General features: G+C 36.4%; 1 protein-coding gene across 5 annotated transcripts in view; it reads left to right on the top strand.

The window, feature by feature from the left end:
- The first annotated feature begins 537 nt into the window (after positions 1-537).
- The window catches only part of unc5a (unc-5 netrin receptor A), a 521085-nt gene continuing 498995 nt past the window's right edge, over positions 538-22627 (top strand). For 4 of the 5 annotated variants that reach the window (XM_021481074.3, XM_021481073.3, XM_021481072.3 and 1 more), the window contains exon 1: positions 538-1078. In XM_021481074.3, the coding sequence (XP_021336749.1) occupies positions 985-1078 (94 nt within the window). In that variant the 5' untranslated portion in view covers positions 538-984. 5 annotated transcript variants of the gene reach the window in all.

Raw genomic sequence — 22627 nt, 5'->3', positions numbered from 1 at the left:
GCAAGTCAGTATTACCTTCCTACTTTCTTACACTAATAATAATGATAATAATAATAATAGATTACATACTTATTCTATTGTTATACATCACTTTACTTTAAATTTTTTAATTTCTAGTTGGAAATTCTAAAAAACTAAATAAATGACTATTCACAATAATACTGTTTTACTGACCAATATATTAATAATAAAAATAGTTTTAATAAAAGACAGTAAATGCAACATGTCTGTTTTTTTATCTGTTCATTAATTTATTCCTCCATTCAATGGATTTAAAAAGTCTTTATCTGTCCGCCTTTAATTGTTTGCTCAAAATACCAAATTATTTGAGGACATTTAGATCAGATTACGTACAGAAAACAATACAAACGGCAAAAACAAACCTCTCCCTGAAACATTGATTTGGTACAAAATATGGCCACTAACCCCGGTCTCTAAATGCGCTTTGATTGGGTCTCCGTGCTCCATTCCAGTGATTCTCCAAACTCCGCTCCGGGTTTTGCTCTCTCTTTCGCCCTCTCTCTCTCTTCCTGCTCTATACATCGCGTATCCTCACTCCTGCATTGCTGTAGCAGCAGATGTGCACGCGCTCAAGCCCGTATCCAGCGATCTCTTTATACCGGAGCAACTAATTCTGCAGCGGAGAGTAAAAAGACGGACGTTTGCTTTTTATTCTCTCTCTCTATCTCTCTTTCTTCACGCGTCTGGAGTGTGTGTGCATGTGTGTGCGTCCCTTTGCATGCGTGTGTGTGAGTGAGTGTGTTTGAGCTGAAGAAATTAGAGCCGCGTCTTTATTTACCACACCTGTGATGCGCTGCTGTCTCTGAGCAACCAAGACGCGCTGATGGCAAAGGTACAGCGGAGGATTCGTGTTGAAGAGGACTTATAAATGCGCTCATCGCTCTGATATTACCAAACCTGAGCCTGGACAAGACCGCAGATACTCATTTTACAGACTTAAACTTGAAGCAGAAGGTGATAAAGATGCCGTTACACCTGAGTCCCTTTGTCCGCTGGAGATCCGGGGTTGTACTCACATGGATCTGCTTCTTCTTTTCTTCGGGATTTACCTTCGCTGGTGAGTTTAATTCAAGCTTTGGTGTATCTTTTCTGTGGTTTTAGCCATGCGTAATCTGTGCGTAATTGCTCCACATACACGCGCGCGAGCGGCGGTGGCTTCCTTTGTGATGTGCGTTCACGAATAATAACAGCGTATATTATTCCACTGGGTTCATTTGAGTGCTATAGAGGTCACACAGGATCCAGATTGGGTTATGCATGTTACTTTTAATAAGCAGAACGCGTGGGAATGGAGTCGAGTAAGCTATTTTGGAACTTGAACGTGCTGTAAGTTTGATTGACATGTTTCTCACGAGGCACATGTGAAAGGATAAATGCGTGCTTACGCTGAACAAATGCTCTGTTTTATTAAAGATGCATGTAGGGATCTTTATGAGAAGGCTGTTGGTGGATGTTACACAATGGATTGTGTATGCATTTTATTTGTGTGCGCGTCAGCTTGAATGAAGCGCACATTTCCACGCTCAGACACATGCACGCGTTCCTGCTGCATCGGCAGTGTTTCTGACAGCTCCGCGAAGTACAGTGAGCTCGGACAAACACTGAGCACTGCATTTGTTGTGTGCAGATCTCTAGGATGGGCTGAAACATTGCATTCGAGGTGCACAAATAATCGTGCTCTCCTCCCAGTCACACACCATGCACTTGTTTTGGTCAGCCGTATACCCGTTATATGATTACAAAAGGAAGAAATGCATGTTTGTGAGATGCTTTATTGTCAAACATTGGACATTTGTATTTTTATTAATGCGTTATGTATTTGCAATTCATTCAAAATACTAAAACATTACTTTAAAAACAAGAATTGAGAGCGGTGCATGTCTGAAATGCTCAACTTGTGTGTCATGTGCGTGAATATTACATGGATAGTTCACCTGAAATAGAAAATTATGTCATAATTCAGCCACCCTTGTCTTGTTGTGTATAACCCTTGTTATTTTTGTTGAACACAAAAGCAGATATTTTGAAGAATGCTGGAAACTTGTAATCATTGACTTCCACAGTATTTGTTTTTTCCTAAGATTGTCGATGGTTACATGTTTCCAGCATGTTCATCATTGATTCTTTGTGTTTAACAATATAAAAATAAAAAGTCTGTTTTGCAACCACTTAAGGGAGAGTAAATGATATCAGAAATGTAAACTTTAACTGTCCCTTCAATAGCATATTTTAATGCAAAGAAGTCCTATACTGTCCTTTTCAATAGTGCTTTTTTATAAAGACTATTTATTTGCAATTCAATTGCAATACTGAAAGATTTCTTTAGGAGTGGTGCATATCCAAAATTCTCAGCTTATATGTTTTACTTAAGACTAAAAATTGATATATGCATTTATATTAAATGCATAGTTCACCTGAAAAACAAAATAATGTCATAATTATGTCAACCAACCTTGTCTTATTGTGTATAACCCTTGTTATTTTTGTTAATGTTAAGTGCATATTTATGCATTTAATTTAATGAATATGCATCACCTGAAAAAGAAAATTCTGTCGTAATTCCACCACCCTTGTCTTATTGTGCATAACACTTATTTGTGTTGAACACAAAATAAGATATTTTGAAGAATGCTGGAAACCTGTAACCATTGACTTCCATAGTATTTCTTTTTCCTAAGATTTTCAATGGTTACATGTTTCCAACATTTTCATCATGTATTCTTTGTGTTTGACAAAATAAAAATAAAAAGACAGGTTTTCCACCACTTAAGGGAAAGTAAATGCTGTCAGAATTGTAATTTTTAAATGTCCCTTTAATATCTATTGCATATTTTGATGCAAAGAAATCCTACTGTCCTATTTAATAGTGCTTTTATGATGACTATTTATTTGCAATTCAATTGCAATACTGAAAGATTACTTTGTGTGTTTTATTTGATATATGCATTAATATTAAATGCATAGTCCACCTGAAAAAGAAAAGTCGTTCATAATTATGTCAACCAACCTTTTCTTGTTGTGTATAACCCTTGTTATTTTGGTTGAACACAAAAGAAGATATTTTGAAGAATGCTGGAAACATGTAACCAATGACATCCAATATATATATATGTAATATATGTGTATATATATATGTAAATATATATATATATATATATATATATATATATATATATATATATATATATATATATATATATATATATATATATATAATGTAAATATATATATGTAAATATGTAAATATTTAAATATATATATATATATATAATGAAAAATATGTAAATATATATATATATAATGAAAAATATGTAAATATATATATATAATGTAAATATATATGTATATGTATATATATATATATATATATATATATATATATATATATATATATATATATATATATATATATATATATATATATATGTATGTTTTTCCCTATAACAGTCAATAGCTACATGTTTATCATAATTTTTTTTGTGTTTAACACAATAAAAATTAGAAGACTGGTTCGCAACCACTAAAGGGAGAGTAAATGATGTCAGAATTGTAATTTTTAACTATCCATTCAATATCTATAGCGTAATTGAATGCAAATAAATCCTACTTTCCTATTTAATAGTGCTTTTATAATGACTATTTATTTGCAGTTTAATTGAAATGCGGAAAGATTACTTTAAGAGCGGTGCATGTCTAAAATCCTCAGCTCATGTGTGTTTTACTTGATATTTGCATTAATATTAAATGCATAGTTCACCTGAAAAAGAAAATTCTGTCATAATTATGTCAGCCACCCTTGTCTTGTTGTGTATAACCCTTGTTATTTTTGTTGAAAACAAAAGAAGATATTTTGAAGAATGCTGGTAACCTGTAACCATTGACTTCCGTAGTATTTGTTTCTCCTAAGACGCTCAATGGTTACATGTTTCCAACATTTTCATCATATATTATTTTGTGTTTAACACAATAAAAACAAAAGACTGGTTTGCCACTACTTAAGGGAGTAAATGGTGTCAGAGTTGTAATATTTAACTATCTCCTCAATATCTATAGCCTATTTTAATGCAAATAAATCCAACTGACCTATTTAATAATGCTTTTATAATGACTATTTATTTGCAATTCAATCCAAATGTGGAAAGATTACTTTAAGAGTGGTGCATATCCAAAGTCCTCTGTTCATGTGTGTTTTACTTAAGAATCAAAATTGATATATGCATTAATGTTAAGTGCATATTTATGCATTTAATTTAATGAATATGCATCACCTGAAAAAGAAAATTCTGTCGTAATTCCACCACCCTTGTCTTATTGTGCATAACACTTATTTGTGTTGAACACAAAAGAAGATATTTCGAAGAATGCTGGAAACCTGTAACCATTGACCTCCAATGTGTTTATTTTTCCTATGAATGCCAATAGTTACACGTTTCCAAAACTTTCCTCGTATTCTTTTGTGTTGAACAAAATAAAAATAAAGACTGCTTTGCAACCACTTAAGGGAGAGTAAATGCTGCCAGAATTGTAATGTTATACAATCTCTTTAACATGTATAGCATATTTTAATGCAAAGAAATCCTACTGTATTGTAAACACTTGTTTACAGCACTGCTAATGTTGTTGCACACCCTTCATACTGACAGCAATGCTGAAACAAAGACTGCTGGATATTATAATAACATCAAATAACACTTTACCCTATTGTCTATGCATTAACATAATTACAGTTGCTGGATTATCCTAAGTGTTTCCCAACCAATCAAATAAAGCATTGCTTAATCTATAAAACCGAAAAGCACGGCTAAAAATGAATGCATTTGTTTGGTTTTCACATCTTTGAATAAATATCATGCAATATTATGATGACAATGGCTTATTTTAGGCGGCATCTGGTATTGGTGAAAGTGCTGTGGAGGTGCATGAGAAGTGTTTGCGAAACGCTGCCCTTGTCCACCCACAGTGGGCTCACACGGACTAGTTTGGGCTTGCAGAAATCTGCTTTGCATTGTCAAGAGAAGGATGAGAAATACGGAAAGGTTTCGGCTGTGGGAAAGAAAGATGACTGTGGGAAAGTCTGGAGTAATCATCACTGTAGAGCACCCTTGAGGAGCAGCTTTAAAATTTCACACTTGGCTTATATTCTCCGATGTGGACAGAGGGCTGACTTGTTAAAAGTTGTGTAATTAGCTATCTTGCTTTAGGAAATGCTGAAGTTTAAGAGTTGTGTTTTCTTGTGCATTAATTAGAGAAGGATTTCTGCATAAATTAGGATGAAGTAAACATCGGCACCCTAGGGATTCATATTCCTGTGCATGGTGGCATTTTTGGATTTGTTTTTTTTTTCCATGCAGCTAGGCTTGCGCAATGTATTGTTTCAGCATCAATATCACAATGTGTGAATCTGCTGAGTGAGATCTGCAATGTCAAGTTAGGATTATAAAAAGACAGAAAGCACAGTTCTGAACTTATGAAATGTTTGACCGTAATATTGATAGAGTTATCTATTGTTCTGTAGTGTGTGGCTGTGTAGGAGAAATGATAAAATGTTTAGCATTAACTAAGATGAATTATATTGAATTATTTCTACAATGAAGATTACAGGCAATGGAAATCTGCTTCTGCAAATGAATAAAAAAAAACAATAAAAAGATTATTCTGACTCTTTATCTCAGAGTTGAGTGATATGAACTCACAATTCTGGCTTTTTTATTCAGGTTTGTGAGATGTAAACTTGAAATTGTGAGTGAAATCATAATTGTGAGATATAAACTTCTGAATTGTAAAGTCAGAATTCTGAGAAATAAAATCTCAAATGCTTGATTTAAAGTCAGAATTCATGGAAATAGTCGCAATTGCAACATATAAAGTGAGAATTCTGACTTCATATAGCAATTTTGAGAAATATAATCACAATTGCAATGACATAAAGTCAAAAATCAGACAAATAAAGTCACAATTGTGATGTAAACTCACTATTGCAATGAAATACACCCAGAAATGAGAGAAATAAAGTCGCAATTGTGATGTAAACTCACTATTGCAATGAAATACACCCAGAAATGAGAGAAATAAAGTCGCAATTGTGATGTAAACTCACTATTGCAATGAAATACATATAGAAATCAGGGAAATAAAGTCACAATTGTGATGTAAACTCACTATTGCAATGAAATACATCCAGAAATGGGAGAAATAAAGTCACAATTGTGATGTAAACTCACTATTGCAATGAAATACATCCAGAAATGGGAGAAATAAAGTCACAATTGTGATGTAAACTCACTATTGCAATGAAATACATATAGAAATCAGGGAAATAAAGTCACATTTGCGATGTAAACTCACTATTGCAATGGAATATAGCTATAAATTTGAGATAAATTCACAATTGTAAGTTATAAAAGTCAAAATTCTGAGTTAAATCACAATTGCATGATTTAAAGTCAGAATTTTGAGATAAAAGTCAAAATTCTAATATATGAAGTCAGAATTCTGAGATAAGGGTCTCATTTTTGTGATGCAAATTCAGAATTCTGACTTCATATCTTGTAATTCTTAGAAATAAAATTGCAATTCTGATATAAACTTGCAATTGCAATCGAAAAAGTACAGTTTATACATATACTAAATTGGCCATAGTGTGTGTAAGTGTGTGTGTGTGTGTGTGTGTGTGTGTGTGTGTGTGTGTGTGTGTGTGTGTGTGTGTGTGTGTGTGTGTTTGTGTGTGTTTGCGTGCGTGTGAGAATGTGTATGGGTGTTTGCCAATATTGGGTTGCAGCTGGAAGGGCAGCCGCTGCAAAAAACATAGTCTGGAATTGTTGGTGGTTCCTTCCACTGTGGTGTCCCCTGATAAATAAAGGCATTAAGGCAAAGCAAAATGAATGCATGAATACTTCACAATAGTAAATCCATTAACTAATGACACCTTACTGTAAAGTTTAACCAGAAAAAAACAAAATATTATTTTCCAATATCATAATTCCAGCAGATTTCAGGCCATCATGTATAGAAGAATAATAATAAAAAAAGATCCTAAATTCCCACCATCTTCATATGCTCTGTTTAATTTGTCAAGGACACTTATCTAGCTTGTCTTGCGAATGGGAAAAGATCACACGGGCACGTTTCTATTCTCCAGACTTGCGAGGTGGAGGAGGAGAAGGGAACAAAAAAACGTAAATTGGATGGAGGAGAAATAATGGAAGCTTGTGCTCGCAGACATTGTTAGTCCAGAGATCATAGAAGATCGCACAAGGTGCTCTCGCCAGGGGAGAAAACAGGCTGACGGTGCATTTTTGTACATAGAAAAAAAAAAAGAAAAAGCCTGAACTTGTCTTTCCCCTGAAACATAATCCGGTCAAAAATAAAGGTCGCCCTGTCAGTCTTGATCAGAGCGAACACCAGAGACTCTTCCCTGAACAATGTGCTGCCTTCAGGGAGATCAGCTACCGTCCAGCCGACAGGAGGCTTTTCATCAGTTTACAGACTCAAGGAATCAGCACATTGTCTTTGTGTGTGTGTGTGTGTGTGTTTTGTTAGTGCCTCTGTTAGATTCACTTCAGGATTTTGTTGTGCACTGCTTTTCTTCAATTTTTAGTCTCGTTTTTAGAATAAATATCTACAAATGTTTAAATCAGGAAGCATTACATTTAGATATGTGCGTCTGATAAAGTTTTTTTTCCCTCAATTTTTTGATTTATTTTTCCGTGCAGCAAGACTTGCGCTTTATATTGTTTCAGCATCCATATCTCAGTGTGTGAATCTGCTTTACGAGATCTGCAATCGCGAGTTGGGGTTATAATTATCCAGAAATCAGAACATGTTGAATCTTTAATCGTAATAGTGAAAGATTGGTTTTAAGTGTGTGGCTATGTAGGATTTAAAGCAAATGAAAACCATTTAGCCATGAGAAATTATAAAACTTGTATCGTTAGCAAAGATTCATTGTACTGTATTTGAATTATTTCTACAATGAAGACTATATGGAAGCCCTTTCCCTCTGTTACACCACGTTGTCGTTGGTGTCTGTGTGTTTGTGTTTTGCTAGAGCTTGTGTTAGTGCCTCTGCTATATTTACTTCAGGATTTTATGTGCACTGCAAAAAAGGCTTTTTTTTTTAGCTTGAATTTTAGTCCTGTTTCTAGACCAAATATCTACAAATTTAAAATCATGAAGCATTACATTTAGATATGTGCATCTGATAGAGAGAGTTTTGTTTTTTTCAACATTTTTGGATTTATTTTTCCATGCAGCAAGACTTGCGCTATATATTGTTTCAGCATCCATATCGCAGTGTGTGAATCTGCATTGCGAGATCTGCAATCGCAAGTCGGGGTTATAATTATCCAGAAATCAGAACTTGGGGAATCTTTAACCATAATAATGAAAAATTAGTTTTAAGTGTGTGGATATGTAGGATATCAAGCACATTTAAATTATTAAGTCACAAGAAATTATAACAAAGATCAAAGTTGTGTTTTAATTATTTCTACAATGAAGACTTGATCTATGGAAGCCCATATCCTCTGTACCACATTGTCTTTGTAGTGTATCGTGTAGTCATATATACACACACACACACACACACACACACACACACATTTGGTTAAATCATGAAACATTACATTTATATATGTGCATCTAATAGTGAAAGTTTTATTTATTTATTTATTTATTTATTTTTGGTTTTGTTATTATAAAACTTGTAGCTTTAACAAAGATAATTGTACTATATTTGAGTTATTTCTACAATGAAGACTATGTAAAGTATTTTCTAGACAATGAAAACATATAGTCTTTTTTTAACAAATAATATGCCAAGATAAGGTGAGTTTTCCCTTAAAACAAGCAAAATATTCTGCCAATAGGGTAAAAAAATTATCTTTTGTCAAAACAAAAAATAAGATTATTTTGCTTAACCCATTGGCAGATTATTTTTTTTTGTTTTAAGGGCAAACTTGGTAAATTTAGATTTTTTATTTTTGAAAACAAGACAATTTTTTGCTTGTCCAGAAAAGCTTCTTTATTATTATCATTATTTTAAATATTTGGGCAAGAAACAAGACAAAACATCAAAGTAAGAATTTTATTTTTTTTTCAGTGTTGGACTCAAAAAACAAACAAACACACACACGCACAAAAAAATAAAATAAATAAAATAATTAAAACATTTTAAAATTATTATATAATGCATACTGTCATATTAACATGCAAAATTATTTATACGTCAACTTGCATTAAAAACATGTACAGCTTTTGACATCAGTTGCTTAATATAGACATTATGAGGGATGTAAACAGTAACATTAATCCTAACATATTTCCTATATTACATTTATGAATTTCCTTCGCTTCCAAGATTACAAAAAGATCTACATATTGATAAATGTTATGACAGCTGTTTTAACGTTAAGATATGGTTAAACTGCCTCAGGTTGCAGTTATGAAATAGTTTGACAACAAGCAGGCAAAATTCATGGGCCAATGAAACGGTTTAAAGGATCTATTTGGAATATATATATATATATATATATAGGGTATTTCAGTATGTCATGTTGTTAGTATCGGTTGAGCAGGTAATCAGAATTAATATATTAATATTTCTCCGTAAATATAGCCAATTATTTGCATTTAAATAAATCAATTTTATTAATGTTATATCCCTTAAAATGGTCAAGAAAAAAAAATTATATATATATATATATATATATATATATATATATATATATATATATATATATATATATATATATATATATATATATATATTTTTTTTTTTTTTTTTTTTTTAATTTCTCATTTATTTTTTCAATTATTAACTTTATTTAATATATTTCCCCAAAATATTATTTTTGGTGTACTAATTTTTGTCTTTGTCACTGACTGATCTAATGTATATCCACATATATATTATTGTAAAGCATCCTATAGAAAATATGAATTTAAAAAAGAGATCTGTGAAGCGTGTACTCCTTTGCTGAGCACTGTATATGGCTTATACTCTATTCTTAGATGCAGTTTTTATGGATTTCACCCGCTGTAAGTGATCTTGTCTGAACAGAACAGCAATCTCGATTGTTCCTTGTATATAAAATGTACCTAACAGTACCCGAGTGTTTATTTCAGGTTGTCAGAAGGTGCACACTATATGGCAGATATGATACACTGAACTTCAACTTCATTGTATTTACTAAATGTTTTAAGGAAAGCAAATGATGTATATTGGCTGAATTTAAACAAACAAATGTTGTTGAACTTTACTTAATTGAATTTGTTTGTTTAAATTAAGCTCATATAAACTGTTTGCAACCACTTATCTTTGTAAAATACTAAGTAAATCTAATGAATAGTTGTTTTCAGTGTTTTTATCCTGCATACTTCATCATATTTAGTGAACACTCTGAATGCACATGCAGTCGCAGTAAAGTATGGCTTCTTGTTTGTTCCCAGCTCTTTGGAAAAGCACTAATATAATGGCTTTGCTGTTTTCTCCATGTGTGAGAAAGAGACGGGGCATTTCTGTGGTTGGGGTTTTGTGGTGGGCTTGTTTCAAAGATTTTTGGCACTGCTCTGAGTGTGCTTGGATGTTCACTGAAAGGCTGCAACGAAACTCAAAAGCTTTCTTATGCGATTAAGAAGCTTCTCAAAGGCCCTTCGGACCCTAGAGACGTGATGTTACTGTCGTCATTTGGATTACTGCGAGCTGCGGTTGTGGAGATATTTCAACTTAAATTTTTGAACGTTTAGACTAGATTTGGGCATTTGCGGGCTGGTTTATATGATGGTGTGCAGGTCAAAAAATCAAAGGAAAAAGATTTTTGCACTTTTACTTGCAAGTCATATGATGCATGTAAAGAAAATCTCCTGCTGTTATGTCGGACTTCTGATGCTAATCAATGACTGAGCAATGAAGATATTTAAAGATATTTAAACTTGCATTTTTGAAGTTGAATGTTTAGGCTAGATTTTGGCATTTGCAGGCTGGTTTTATGATTTAAAAAAAATGGGCAAAGCGCAATGAAGAGAGATTTTTGCCCTTTTACGTGCAAGCTCAAGTCAAATGATGCATGCAAAGAGAAGATTCTGCTGCTTTATCAGGATTCTGATGCTAACCAATGACTTTTCAATGACTAACCAATGATGATGAAAATAATTCCACTTGCATTTTTGAAGTTGAACATTTAGACTAGATTTTGGCATTTGCAGGCTGGTTTTATGGTGATGTACATGTCAAAAAAATAAATAAATGAAAGCAGAATGAGGGAAAAGATTTTTGCCCTTTTACTTGCAAGCTCCAAAGTCAAATGATGCATGCAAAGAAAAGATCCTGCTGTTATGTCTTGGCTTTGATACTAGCCAATGACTTTTCAATGACTGACCAATGATGATATTTAAATTTTAAGATATTTTAACATGTATTTTTGAAGTTGAACATTTAGATTTTGGCATTTGCATGCTGGTTTTATGGTGATGTGCATGTCAAAAGCAAAAAAACTGAAGGGAAAATGAGGAAAATTATTTTTGCTCTTTTACTTGCAAGCTCTAAAGTCAACTGATGCCTGTAAAGAAAAGATCCTGCTTATATGTCGGACTATACTAACCAATGAAGATATTTCAAGATGAACATTTATCAACTTGCATTTTTAAAGATGAAATTTTTGACTGGATTTGGGCATTTGCAGGCTGGTTTTCATCATGATGTGCATGTCAAAAAAAAATGAAAAGAAAATGAGGGGAAAAAGTACTTGCAAGCTCTAAAGTCAAATGATATATGTACAGAAAAAATATTCTGCTGTTATGTCTGGCTTCTGATGCTAACCAATGGCTGACCAATGAAGATATTTGAAGAGGAAGATATTTCAACTTGCATTTAAAAAGTTGAACATTTAGACTAGATTTTGGAGGCTAGTTTAGATGGTAAAGTGCATGTCAAAAAAAAAAAAAAAAAATGCAAGCAAAATGAGGAAAAATATTTTGCCATTTTTCTTCCAAGCTCTTAAATCAACTGATGCCTGTAAAGAAAAGATCCTGCTTATATGTTGGATTATACTAACCAATGAAGATATTTGAAGATGAAGATATTTTAACATGTATTTTTGAAGTTGAACATTTAGATTTTAGCATTTGCAGGCTGGATTATATGGTGAAGTGCATGTCAAAAAAAGGAAGGAAAATGAGAACAAAGAGTTACTTGCAAGCTCTAAAGTCAAATGATGCATACAAAGAAAAAGATCCTGCCGTTATGTCCGGCTTCTGATACTAACCAATGACTTGTCAATGACGAACCAAAAGGAGATGAAGATATTTCAATGTGTATTTTTGAAGTTGAACATTTAGATTTTGGCATTTGCAGGCTGGTTTTATGGTGATGTGCATGTCAAAAAAAAAAAAAAAATGGAATCAAAATGAGGAAAAATAGTTTTGCCATTTTTCTTCCAAGCTCTAAAGTCAAATGATGCCTTTAAAGAAAAGATTCTGCTTATATGTCTGACTAGACTAACCAATGAAGATATTTCAAGATGAACAATTTTTTCAACTGTCCTCTACCGGTCCCTTGAGTGTCATGAAAGGCACCTTTAAATAAAATACATTATTATTTTTATTATTATTAACTTGCATTTTTAAAGATAAACATTTAAACTGGATTTGGGCATTTGCAGGCTGGTTTTTATGATGATGTGCATGTCAAAAAAAAAAAAAAAAAAGAGAAAATGAGGGGAAAAAAGTACTTGCAAGCTCTAAAGTAAAATGATATGTGTACAGAAAATGATTCTGCTGTTATGTCCGGCTTCTGATGCTAACCACTGACTGAGCAATGAAGATATTTGAAGAGGAAGATATTTCAACTTGCATTTTTAAAGTTGAACATTTAGACTGGATTTTGGCATTTGCAGGCTGGTTTTTATGATGATGTGCATGTCCAAAAAAGTGGGAAAAGCAAATTAAGGAAAAACATTTTTGCCCTTTTACTTGCAGGCTCTAAAGTCAAATGATGCATGTAAAGGAAAAAAGATTCTGCGGTTATATTGGGTACTTCTGATACTAACCAATGACTTTTCAATGATGATATTTAAAGGTGATGATTTTTCAACTTGCATTTTTAAAGTTGAACATTTAGACTAGATTCTGGCTTTTGGAGGCTGGTTTATATGGTGATGTGCATGCGGGAAAATAATAAAGGAATATGAGGAAAAAGATTTTTGCCCTTGTACTTGCAAGCTCTAAAGTCAAATGATGCATGTAAATTTTAAAGTTGAACCTTTAGACTAGATTTTGGCATTTGCCGGCTGGTTTTAATGGTGATGTGCATGTCAAAAAAAGCAAAATGTGGATTTATTATTATTATTTTTTACTTTTTACTAGTTAATGCCAAAGACAAAACTAGAGCTAATCTAACAAAAAAATTAATAATAATAATAATAATTTGAAGATTCTGAAAAAATTGAGGATCTTATGAGCTCAGAGCTCTCTCCAAGGACAGTATGCCAAAAACACTTTATAATCAATCATCAGTTAAGTGTGAACTCTTGAATGTACCTTTTTGATGAGAACAATTGTGTACCTTTATTTCAATTGCACTATAAAAGGTACAGAGCAATATCATAAGAGGTCTTTTCTGTACTATATAAGGTACAAATTTTACAAAGGTACAAAACTGTTCTTTAAGAAACAGTTGTACCACTGTATACTGTGGCACTACACTAAAATAAAATATTCAAAGATGATTCCTTGGATTTACTCAATTTTATTTTATTTTTTTTACGTGAATTGGTTGTAAACAATTTATTTTGGCTGAATTTAAACAAACAAATTAAGTTGAACATTCATTCATTTATTTTCTTGTCGGCTTAGTCCCTTTATTAATCTGGGGTTGCCACAGCTGAATGAACCACCAACTTATACAGCAAGTTTTTACGCAGCGGATGCCCTTCCAGCCACAACCCATCTCCGGGAAACATCCACACACACATTCACACACACTCATACACTACGGACAATTTAGCCTACCCAATTCACCTGCACCGCATGTGTTTGGACTGTGGGGGAAACCGGCGCACCCGGAGGAAACCCACGCAAAGGCAGGGAGAACATGCAAACTCCACACAGAAACGCCAACTGAGCCGAGGCTCGACCCAGCGACCTTCTTGCTGTGAGGCGACAGCCCTACCTACTGCGCCACTGCCTCGCACACAATTAACATGCTATAGAAAATAAAATACACATTTAATTATGAAATATTATAAGATCTTTGCTGGTTACAAAAATATTGAGAACATAGAAGTGTTTCTAACTAAGTGCAAATCCTACATGTGGTTGTTCTGTTAAATGCATCAACAATTATTGTCTAAATTCTCAGAGAAATGAATAAGAATACTCGTTTGCACTCATTTATGCTGAGCACTGTATAATATATGTATAGCCGTGTTTGAGTTTGATAAATGGAGAGGCGTGAAATGGTGTAACAGAGATGAAGAAAAAGCAAACAGTGTAAGTCAACAGCAGCTGGCTTTCCATAATCCAGGAGCATGCTCCATTTGATGACAAATGTGCTCTTTTCTTATCTCTCACTGCTATATATATATATGTGCGTCTCCTCCATAAGTGTCAAACGCAGATGGAAAAGGAAACACGAGGTGGAGAACATGAGGAAGTGTGACATGAACCTTTGGGGTTGGGAAGACTCCCATCAGACTGCATCAGATCTCACAAATGTGCCCTTTTCCTTCACTTAAACACATGTAGAGCACTAAAAAGGGAGGGGGGGCCGGGTCTTTATGAAAAGGGCATCACACCATGCACTGGGTCAAGGTGCTGCGAAAAGCATCTTTTGCCCTAGATGTCCAGTTAAAGCAGCCCGCTATTGGGAGAGAATCACTTTCGGCAGGCAGTAGCTATACAGAATGCTATTAATATTTCATTACTGTGTCTTACCAGTGCTTTGTTTGTCTTAAAAAGCTTGAAATGGATGTATTCCTGTATGTTGTGTTCCTCATTGTTGCTCTGGATTGATACTAGACAACATTTAGCCACCATAGACTCTGTTTTACAGACTGCAATGAGACGTTTACAATATAAAATTCATTATACATACTGATGTTTGTTTTTAGTATATACTGTACGTTACATTAAAGAAAGCAGTGTTTCTACTGCTGTAAAGGGAGTGCTTTTCTAACCAGTGCAAGCCCTCAGTATCATTTATTGTTCTTTTGTAGCATCTTAGACGGTAGGGATGCCACGGTCCTCAATATAATATTGAACCGTACGGTACGACCTCCACGGTTCAATATGCGCCTGTGAGCTTCTGTTTTCTCGGTTTTGCGTTTAAATAATTTATGTGCGTTTTAGTGTGGTTTATTCATAAACTAATTTCGAGAGGATCACGTGCTTATAATCAACACGGCTGGCTCCTTGTTAGCTCCGTAATCAGCCCTATTAGATGATTACAGAAGCATTATAAATAACCTGAGTTTTCCACTCCAGTTATCTTCGTCTTGAAGCTCCCCCCCTTTCCACCCCTACATCCTCCCACTTTTTCTGATCGGGCGACACGGTGGCCCAGTGGCTAGCACTGTTGCCTCACAGCAAGAACACCGCCGGTCCAACCCATCGGGCTGGTTGGTGTTTCTGTGTGGAGTTTGCATGTTCTCCCCGTGTTCGCGTGGGTTTTCCCCGGGTTCCCCGGTTTCCTCCCACCGTCCAAAAACATAAACCATAGCCAATCGACTAAAACAAATTATCACTCAATACAACCTGAGTTTACACTTCTCACGGTGACAAGCAGGGGAGTTCTCGAGACCTACCTGACCTCGAATTCCCCTCTCGCCCTTCTAACGGGAGGGAACCCCGGGCTCGAGGATATTACGAGCTCAGGGCTCTCTCCCGGGACAGCATGCCAAATACGCTTTATTGATTGTCAGCTAAGTGTGAACTCTTGAATTCCCCTTATTTTTCACCGAGCGGGCACTGCCATTTGAATCTTTTTGGCTTGATACTTCCGGTCTCATTCATTTCCATACATTTTTTGACATTAAAAACGGCTCGCTTTGCTGTTTGATTTTGCAAACTGATATTTCCTTATTATATTATTCTACTTGGTCTGTATAGTCATGCAAACATTTGTTTGTAGAGCAAGTAGTTTGACCGTTTTCTGCCGTTTATTATTCCTAGTCATTTCTCCCATAGTTGCTATTCTCTCATTGTTGCTATTTGGAGGATTTATTACCTTCTCTTGCTATCCTGCCTTTAGACAGTGATATTGCTGGGTGATGGTGCTGCAGATGTGCAGTCATGGTTATACGTATAAATCAATGCTTGCACACGGTTATTTTTAGTTCAGGTTTTTTTTTTTTTTGGCATTATACTTACTGGCAAAAATTAAAATATCCTCACAACGCAGATTTGAAAGACGCCGGTGCTTTCTCGTACTGTTGTTTCACTTGGCTGGCGCCTCACTTCATGTTAAAGTGTGGAATGATGGTCAAGCGCCCCCTGACTTTAGAGCATAGTTATTGGATATTTACTGAATCGGAAGTCCTAAGACAATCGCGAAAACAGGCGCACTTCCACATTTTAGAATAAGGTCAATATCTCCCTGAATTGACTGTGTGTGCCTGTAAAGGCTGAAATATATTTCTGCGTCAAACGCCGGCGTATGCTATGGTGCTAACGCATAGCCCTTCGTCGTGGCCGTCGGCGTCGCTGACGTGCACCTCTCAAAAAATTTAACTACACGTCGCAACGACGCGTAGCGCAAGCTCTGTGATTGGTCAGCTTGGTAGCGCTGACGAGTCTGGGCGGGACCAAGAGCCGTGTGAATGGTGCGAGCCTGATGGAGCGATTGTTTACAAGTGTGGAGTCCCGTGAAGGAGCTCCGGATGGAAAGTTTTGTTTTGTGTTTACCTCATAGTTAAAGTTGAGGCTTCAGGCTTGTTTGAAACCTACAGGTAAGTGTGTCGGAGCAGGGTTGGAACTAAACTGTGCAGGGCTTCGGCCCTCCAGGAATTGAGTTTGACACCTCTGAACTAGGGAGACCACGAGAATAGAGAACGTGCCCTGTGAGAAATGAGATGTTGCGTTCTTCCTGATGGTCACAAGACCTTCATGTGTTTTTAAATGGAAAATGATTTAAACATTACAGCATCCATACAACCATTTATTTCTTTATTATTGATTTGTTTTTCCTCCTTTTCAAAATATATACTATGTAATGTAATGTAATGTGTATTTATATAGCGCATTTATTGTGTATGGCCATACACCCAAAGCGCTTCACAATCATGAGGGGGGTCTCTCCACATCACCACCAGTGTGCAGCATCCACTTGGATGATGCGACGGCTGCCACAGGACAACGGCGCCAGTGCGCTCACCACACACCAGCTATAGGTGGAGTGGAGAGACAGTGATCGAGCCAATTCGGTGGAAGGGGATGATTGGGAGGCCATGATCGTAAGGGCCGATAGAGGGACTTTGGCCAGGACACCGGGGTTACACCCCTGCTCTTTCACGAGAAGTGCCATGGGATTTTTAATGACCGCAGAGAGTCAGGACCTCGGTTTAACGTCTCATCCGAAAGACGGCGCCCACTGACAGTGTAGTGTCCCCTTCACTTTTACTGGGGCATTAGGACTCACACAGACCACGGGTTGAGCGCCCCCTGCTGGCCTCACTAACACCACTTCCAACTGCAACCTAGTGTTCCCTAGTGGTCTCCCATCCAGGTACTATCCAGGCTCAGCCCTGCTTAGCTTCAGTGAGTAACCGGTCTTGGGCTGCAGGGTGATATGGCTGTGGCTGTATGGCTGTGACTATGCATAAAGACCTTACAAATATACGTTGCACAATATAAACAGATTTTAATACAAATTCTACCAAACAAACACACTTTATTCCTTTATTAAGATGTCCATGGTGATGTTTATATTCACCGTTTCATTTAGGGAGGCTCCTGAGGTAAATAAGTGATATCTCTGAACTTTAATAATAAATCTAAATAACATGCTGAGCTTCCCACCTCCAGTCGCAATGACTTCTGGGACTTCCAGAGTGACTGCATCCTCTATCACGTCCGGGAAGTTTCACACATATTCTGTCCTTGCGGTCTTGCATAGATATATACACTAGATGTCGCCTGGCCGATTGTTGTCTATTGGACGGAATGCGTCAATAGCGCCGCCATCTTGCTACAGGGTAGCGCTCCTTTGAAATGAATGAGGGACCAAGGTACAGTGGAGGACTGTGGCTATCCAAAGCCAGAGATATACACAAATACACATATATCTGTGATCGGGAGTTTTCCTGGATGTTAGTATGTAATTTTTTTTCTAATTACAAAAAATTATAATTGTACATCACTTTTCTACATTGATGGATCAGTGACCGCACGGGCATTCCTGACGAAAAGCTTGTGTTTGTGTGTACAGAAATGTACTATTCACCCTCCCTGTTAAATTTGATCTAATCATGTCCTGAAACACAGCTCCTCTCCTGCTTTCACTTCTCATACTGACGGAGGGAGCGATTCGCTTGTGAATGAATCCCCCGAACACTATTTCACTAACGTTAGCCGACAATAATACAAGTTTCTGGCAGCGCAGCATCTCGTTGTCATATTTCTTTTGCATTGTTTGCTGATTTTATTCAACAAAACTAGCATAAGCCGAGTGTTTAGTGCGAGTTGGAGCTGCTTTGCCGTATGGTGAATGCAGTAAGTGACTGTTATCATCAATAACGTTACCTGATTAGCACAAAAGTTCAGAACATGCAAAAACAGAAAATACTTAATATTACCTATGAAATGTTCTGCCTTTGTGCTTTGTTTTCTTTGTTTGCTCGTTACTACACTCGTAGACAGCGCTAAAGTCCCGCATCTTCACGTAATAACACTGTCTTGACTAGTGCGGTTGAATGACATTTGTCCTGGGAGCACTGTACCAATGTGGCGGCACTATTGACACATGCTCAGGGTCCCTATGCGATATCTAGTGTATATATCTATGGCGGTCTTGAGCATTGGAACTTCACTTTGGCAGCTGATGATGACGAAACACGAGGACACATGAACGCATATTGAGAAACTCTCCAGGACACCGGCCCTCCAGGACCGAGTTTGGACACCCCTGAACTATATGCATATGCTTGATATCATACACATCCCCATACTTTTATTCAGATTTTTGCAATGTAAAAACAAACTGTTATAATGAAGTATTTAAGTAAACCAGAATTGAATTGAATCACAAGACAATGACATGCACCCTTCTCTGCAGATCCTACAGCTTCCTGAGTGTTTAAGCCTGTTCAAAAGAAAGCTCCGCCCTTTGCTTGTATTATGGGCTGTCTGAGCGTTCAGTCTGCATCACGGCAGTAGTCAAGACGACGCTCCCTCGTGGAAGCCCTCTGGAAGTCTCGTGTGCTGCTCGCTGCTGTTGTGCGCCGCATACAAATAAACACTCGGCGAGCAACTCGGCCAAACTTAAGGGATACAAAAGCACCCGGAGGACTTGCATTAAAAGGCAGGGATTGAGCACCTCCGTGTTTAACTCCAGCCTGTCGTTGATTGATGGCCAATTAAACAGTTAGAGGGTTATTGATCACAAGAGAATGAAGAGCATCCCCGAACAACCTTAAATATGCTGGGTGATGAACCACAGATGGGCTGAGAGCAAGCGCTGCGCCGCTGCAAATTTTTCATGTTTATGCTCGCCGTCACCACCGAACAAACCCTACGGAGTAATAACAGTTGGAGGAAAGAATTGCTCGCTTTTGTTGCGTTAGTATTGCGGAGTGCTGGAGTCTATTGAGTATTCAAGCAGATGGTTCATCATTAAAGCGGACAGATCTTACTTAGATCTCGCAGTCGGGCCAAAAGCACCTTGGGAAATGCACTCTTATCTCTTGCGGGAGGGGCTTTTTCACCCCGAGGCTTTCATATAAACTGCTCGCGATGCGCTGAGAAGCGGTGTCTGCACATTAAATGCATCTGCTCTCAAGGTCAGCCGCGCTCCAGCTTTCTCCAGCCACTGACAGCACCTCGGGGAAGAGCGCGATTAGTCTCTGTGGTGACAGCGCTGATCTTTGGTTCCTCCTGCTGACCGTGTGCTTTCTGAAGGGCGTCCGGAGGAAGCAGGTGGTGGAGATCAGGATTTGGGGACCGATTTGCGTCTCTAACAGCTGGAGGATCATCTCAGCAGAGACCTTTCAAAAACGTTTCTCAAAAGTGGGAGTCATCATGGTCTGGAAATTTGTGCATTCCCCGTTTGAAAGAACAATTGCAATAGGATTTCTGAAACATATACAGCTGAAGTCAGAATTATTAGCCCCCTTCAATTTTTTTCTTCTTTTTTAAATATGTCCCAAATGATGTTTAACAGAGCAAGGAAATGTTCACAGTATGTCTGATAATATTTTCTCTTCCGGAAAAAGTCTTATTTGTTTTATTTCGACTAAGATAAAAGCAGTTCTTAATTTTTTAAACACCATTTTAAGGACACAATTATAAGCCCCTTAAAGCTATATATTTTTTCTCGATACCTACAGAACAAACCACTGTTATACATTGACTTGCCTAACTACCCTAACCCTCCTAGTTAACCTAATTTACCTAGTTAAGCCTTTAAATGTCACTTTAAGCTGTATAGAAGTGTCTTAAAACATATCTAGTCTAATATTATTTACTGTCATCATGGCAAAGATAAAATAAATCAGTTATTAGCAATGAGTTATTAAAACCATCATGTTTAGAAATGAAAAAAAATCTGCTCTCAGTTAAACAGAAATTAGGGATAAAATAAACAAGCGGTCTAACAATTTGGGGGTAATAATTCTGACTTCAACTGTATATGTTGTGAAAAACGCTGCAAACTAGCACCAAATAGTATATAACTGAATAGAGGTGAATAAGCACACTACTGTTGTTATTAACACATTTTCCAATTTGGGACCAATTTAGGTCTGTAACAGCTGGAGGATCATCTAAAAAAATATATTCATGCATGAATGGAGTCAGTCATAAAAAGCCTTAAGATCTGCAGGGAAGAATGCATGGTATTTTTTTGTGGCTTAATTTAATTCTGGTTCACTTGTATACTTTGTTTCTTGAATACAAGTCAATAAATTATTAATGCAATTTAATGTTTTTTGAATACAATTATTGTTACAAAATACTTTTTTTTACATTCAAAATATGCATTGGGTGCACACTACAGCTATCAAGCACATGCATATAGCTCATCAGCACAGTTACACAATAAAATGTACTTTTTCGAAGAAGATATGTCCATTTTTATAATATAATTTTCTAAATAAGTGATCTGGGGATTTATTTATTTATTTTATTTTTTTGTATTACAAAAAAATATTCATGCATGATTGGGCTCAGTCAAAAACACTTTATATGCAGGGAAGAATGCATGGTGTATTCTTGTCGTTCATTTAAATTCTGGTTCACTTGAATACTTTATTGTTTCTTGAAAACAATTCAGTACAATTAATAATGCAGTTTAATCAATGGTGACTTGTAGCGGGTGAGTGTGTTTGTTGCAGAGAGTGTGTTTGTTGATGTAGAGTGCCAACCCGACTCTACATCATAACTTTTTAATCCAGATGGATGGGGCAACCATTGCTGCATTGAAAACTGTGAAAAGCCTTGGAGTAACGATTGATGACCAACTAAACTTCTCTGACCACATTTCTAGAACTGCTCGATCTTGCAGATTCGCACTCTATAACATCAGAAAGATCCAACCCTTCTTATCTGAACATGCAGCTCAACTCCTTGTTCAAGCTCTTGTTCTCTCCAAACTGGATTAGTGCAATTCTCTACTAGCCGGGCTTCCAGCTAACTCTATCAAACCTCTTCAGCTGCTTCAGAACGCAGCAGCACGAGTGGTCTTTAATGAACCTAAAAGAGCACATGTCAATCCGCTGCTCATCCGTTTGCACTGGCTGCCAGTTGCTGCTCGCATCAAATTCAAAGCTCTGATGTTTGCTTACAAAGCGACTTCTGGCTTTGCTCCTTCTTATCTGCTCTCACTTCTGCAGATGTATGTGCCCTCCAGAAACTTGCGTTCTGTGAATGAACGTCGCCTCGTGGTTCCATAACAAAGAGGGAAGGAATCACTTTCCCGAACTCTCGCGTTTAATCTGCCCAGTTGGTGGAATGAACTCCCTAACTGCATCAGAACAGCAGAGTCACTCGCTGTCTTCAAGAAACTACTAAAAACTCAGCTATTTAGTCTCCACTTTCCTTCCTAATCTGCAATTGCCTCTCTGGCTCCACCGCTAACTGTACAAAAAAATAAATTACTAATGTATTGCCTCTTACACTTTACACACCTGAAACTTGCCTACAGCACTTATTCATTGTTGCTCTTATAGTTGTGTAAGTTGCTTCCTTGTCATCATTTGTAAGTCGCTTTGGATAAAAGCGTCTGATAAATGACTACATGTAAATGTTGCATGACTGGGATCTGTAGTCCATAAACTGGCAGATTTGTAGTTCGTGTGAATGTTTTCCAGCGATCTATGGGGGTTAAATCGCTGGTTATCGTGACAGCTTTATAATTAATCCCATGAGAGCAATAAAAAATTCAATACATAAAAGAATC

The sequence above is a fragment of the Danio rerio genome, chromosome 14 (genome assembly GCF_049306965.1).
Source record: "Danio rerio strain Tuebingen ecotype United States chromosome 14, GRCz12tu, whole genome shotgun sequence".
In the NCBI taxonomy this organism is placed as follows: domain Eukaryota; kingdom Metazoa; phylum Chordata; class Actinopteri; order Cypriniformes; family Danionidae; genus Danio; species Danio rerio.
The sequence above is the reverse complement of the archived record's forward strand: the minus strand, read 5'-3'. Positions and strand labels throughout refer to the sequence as shown.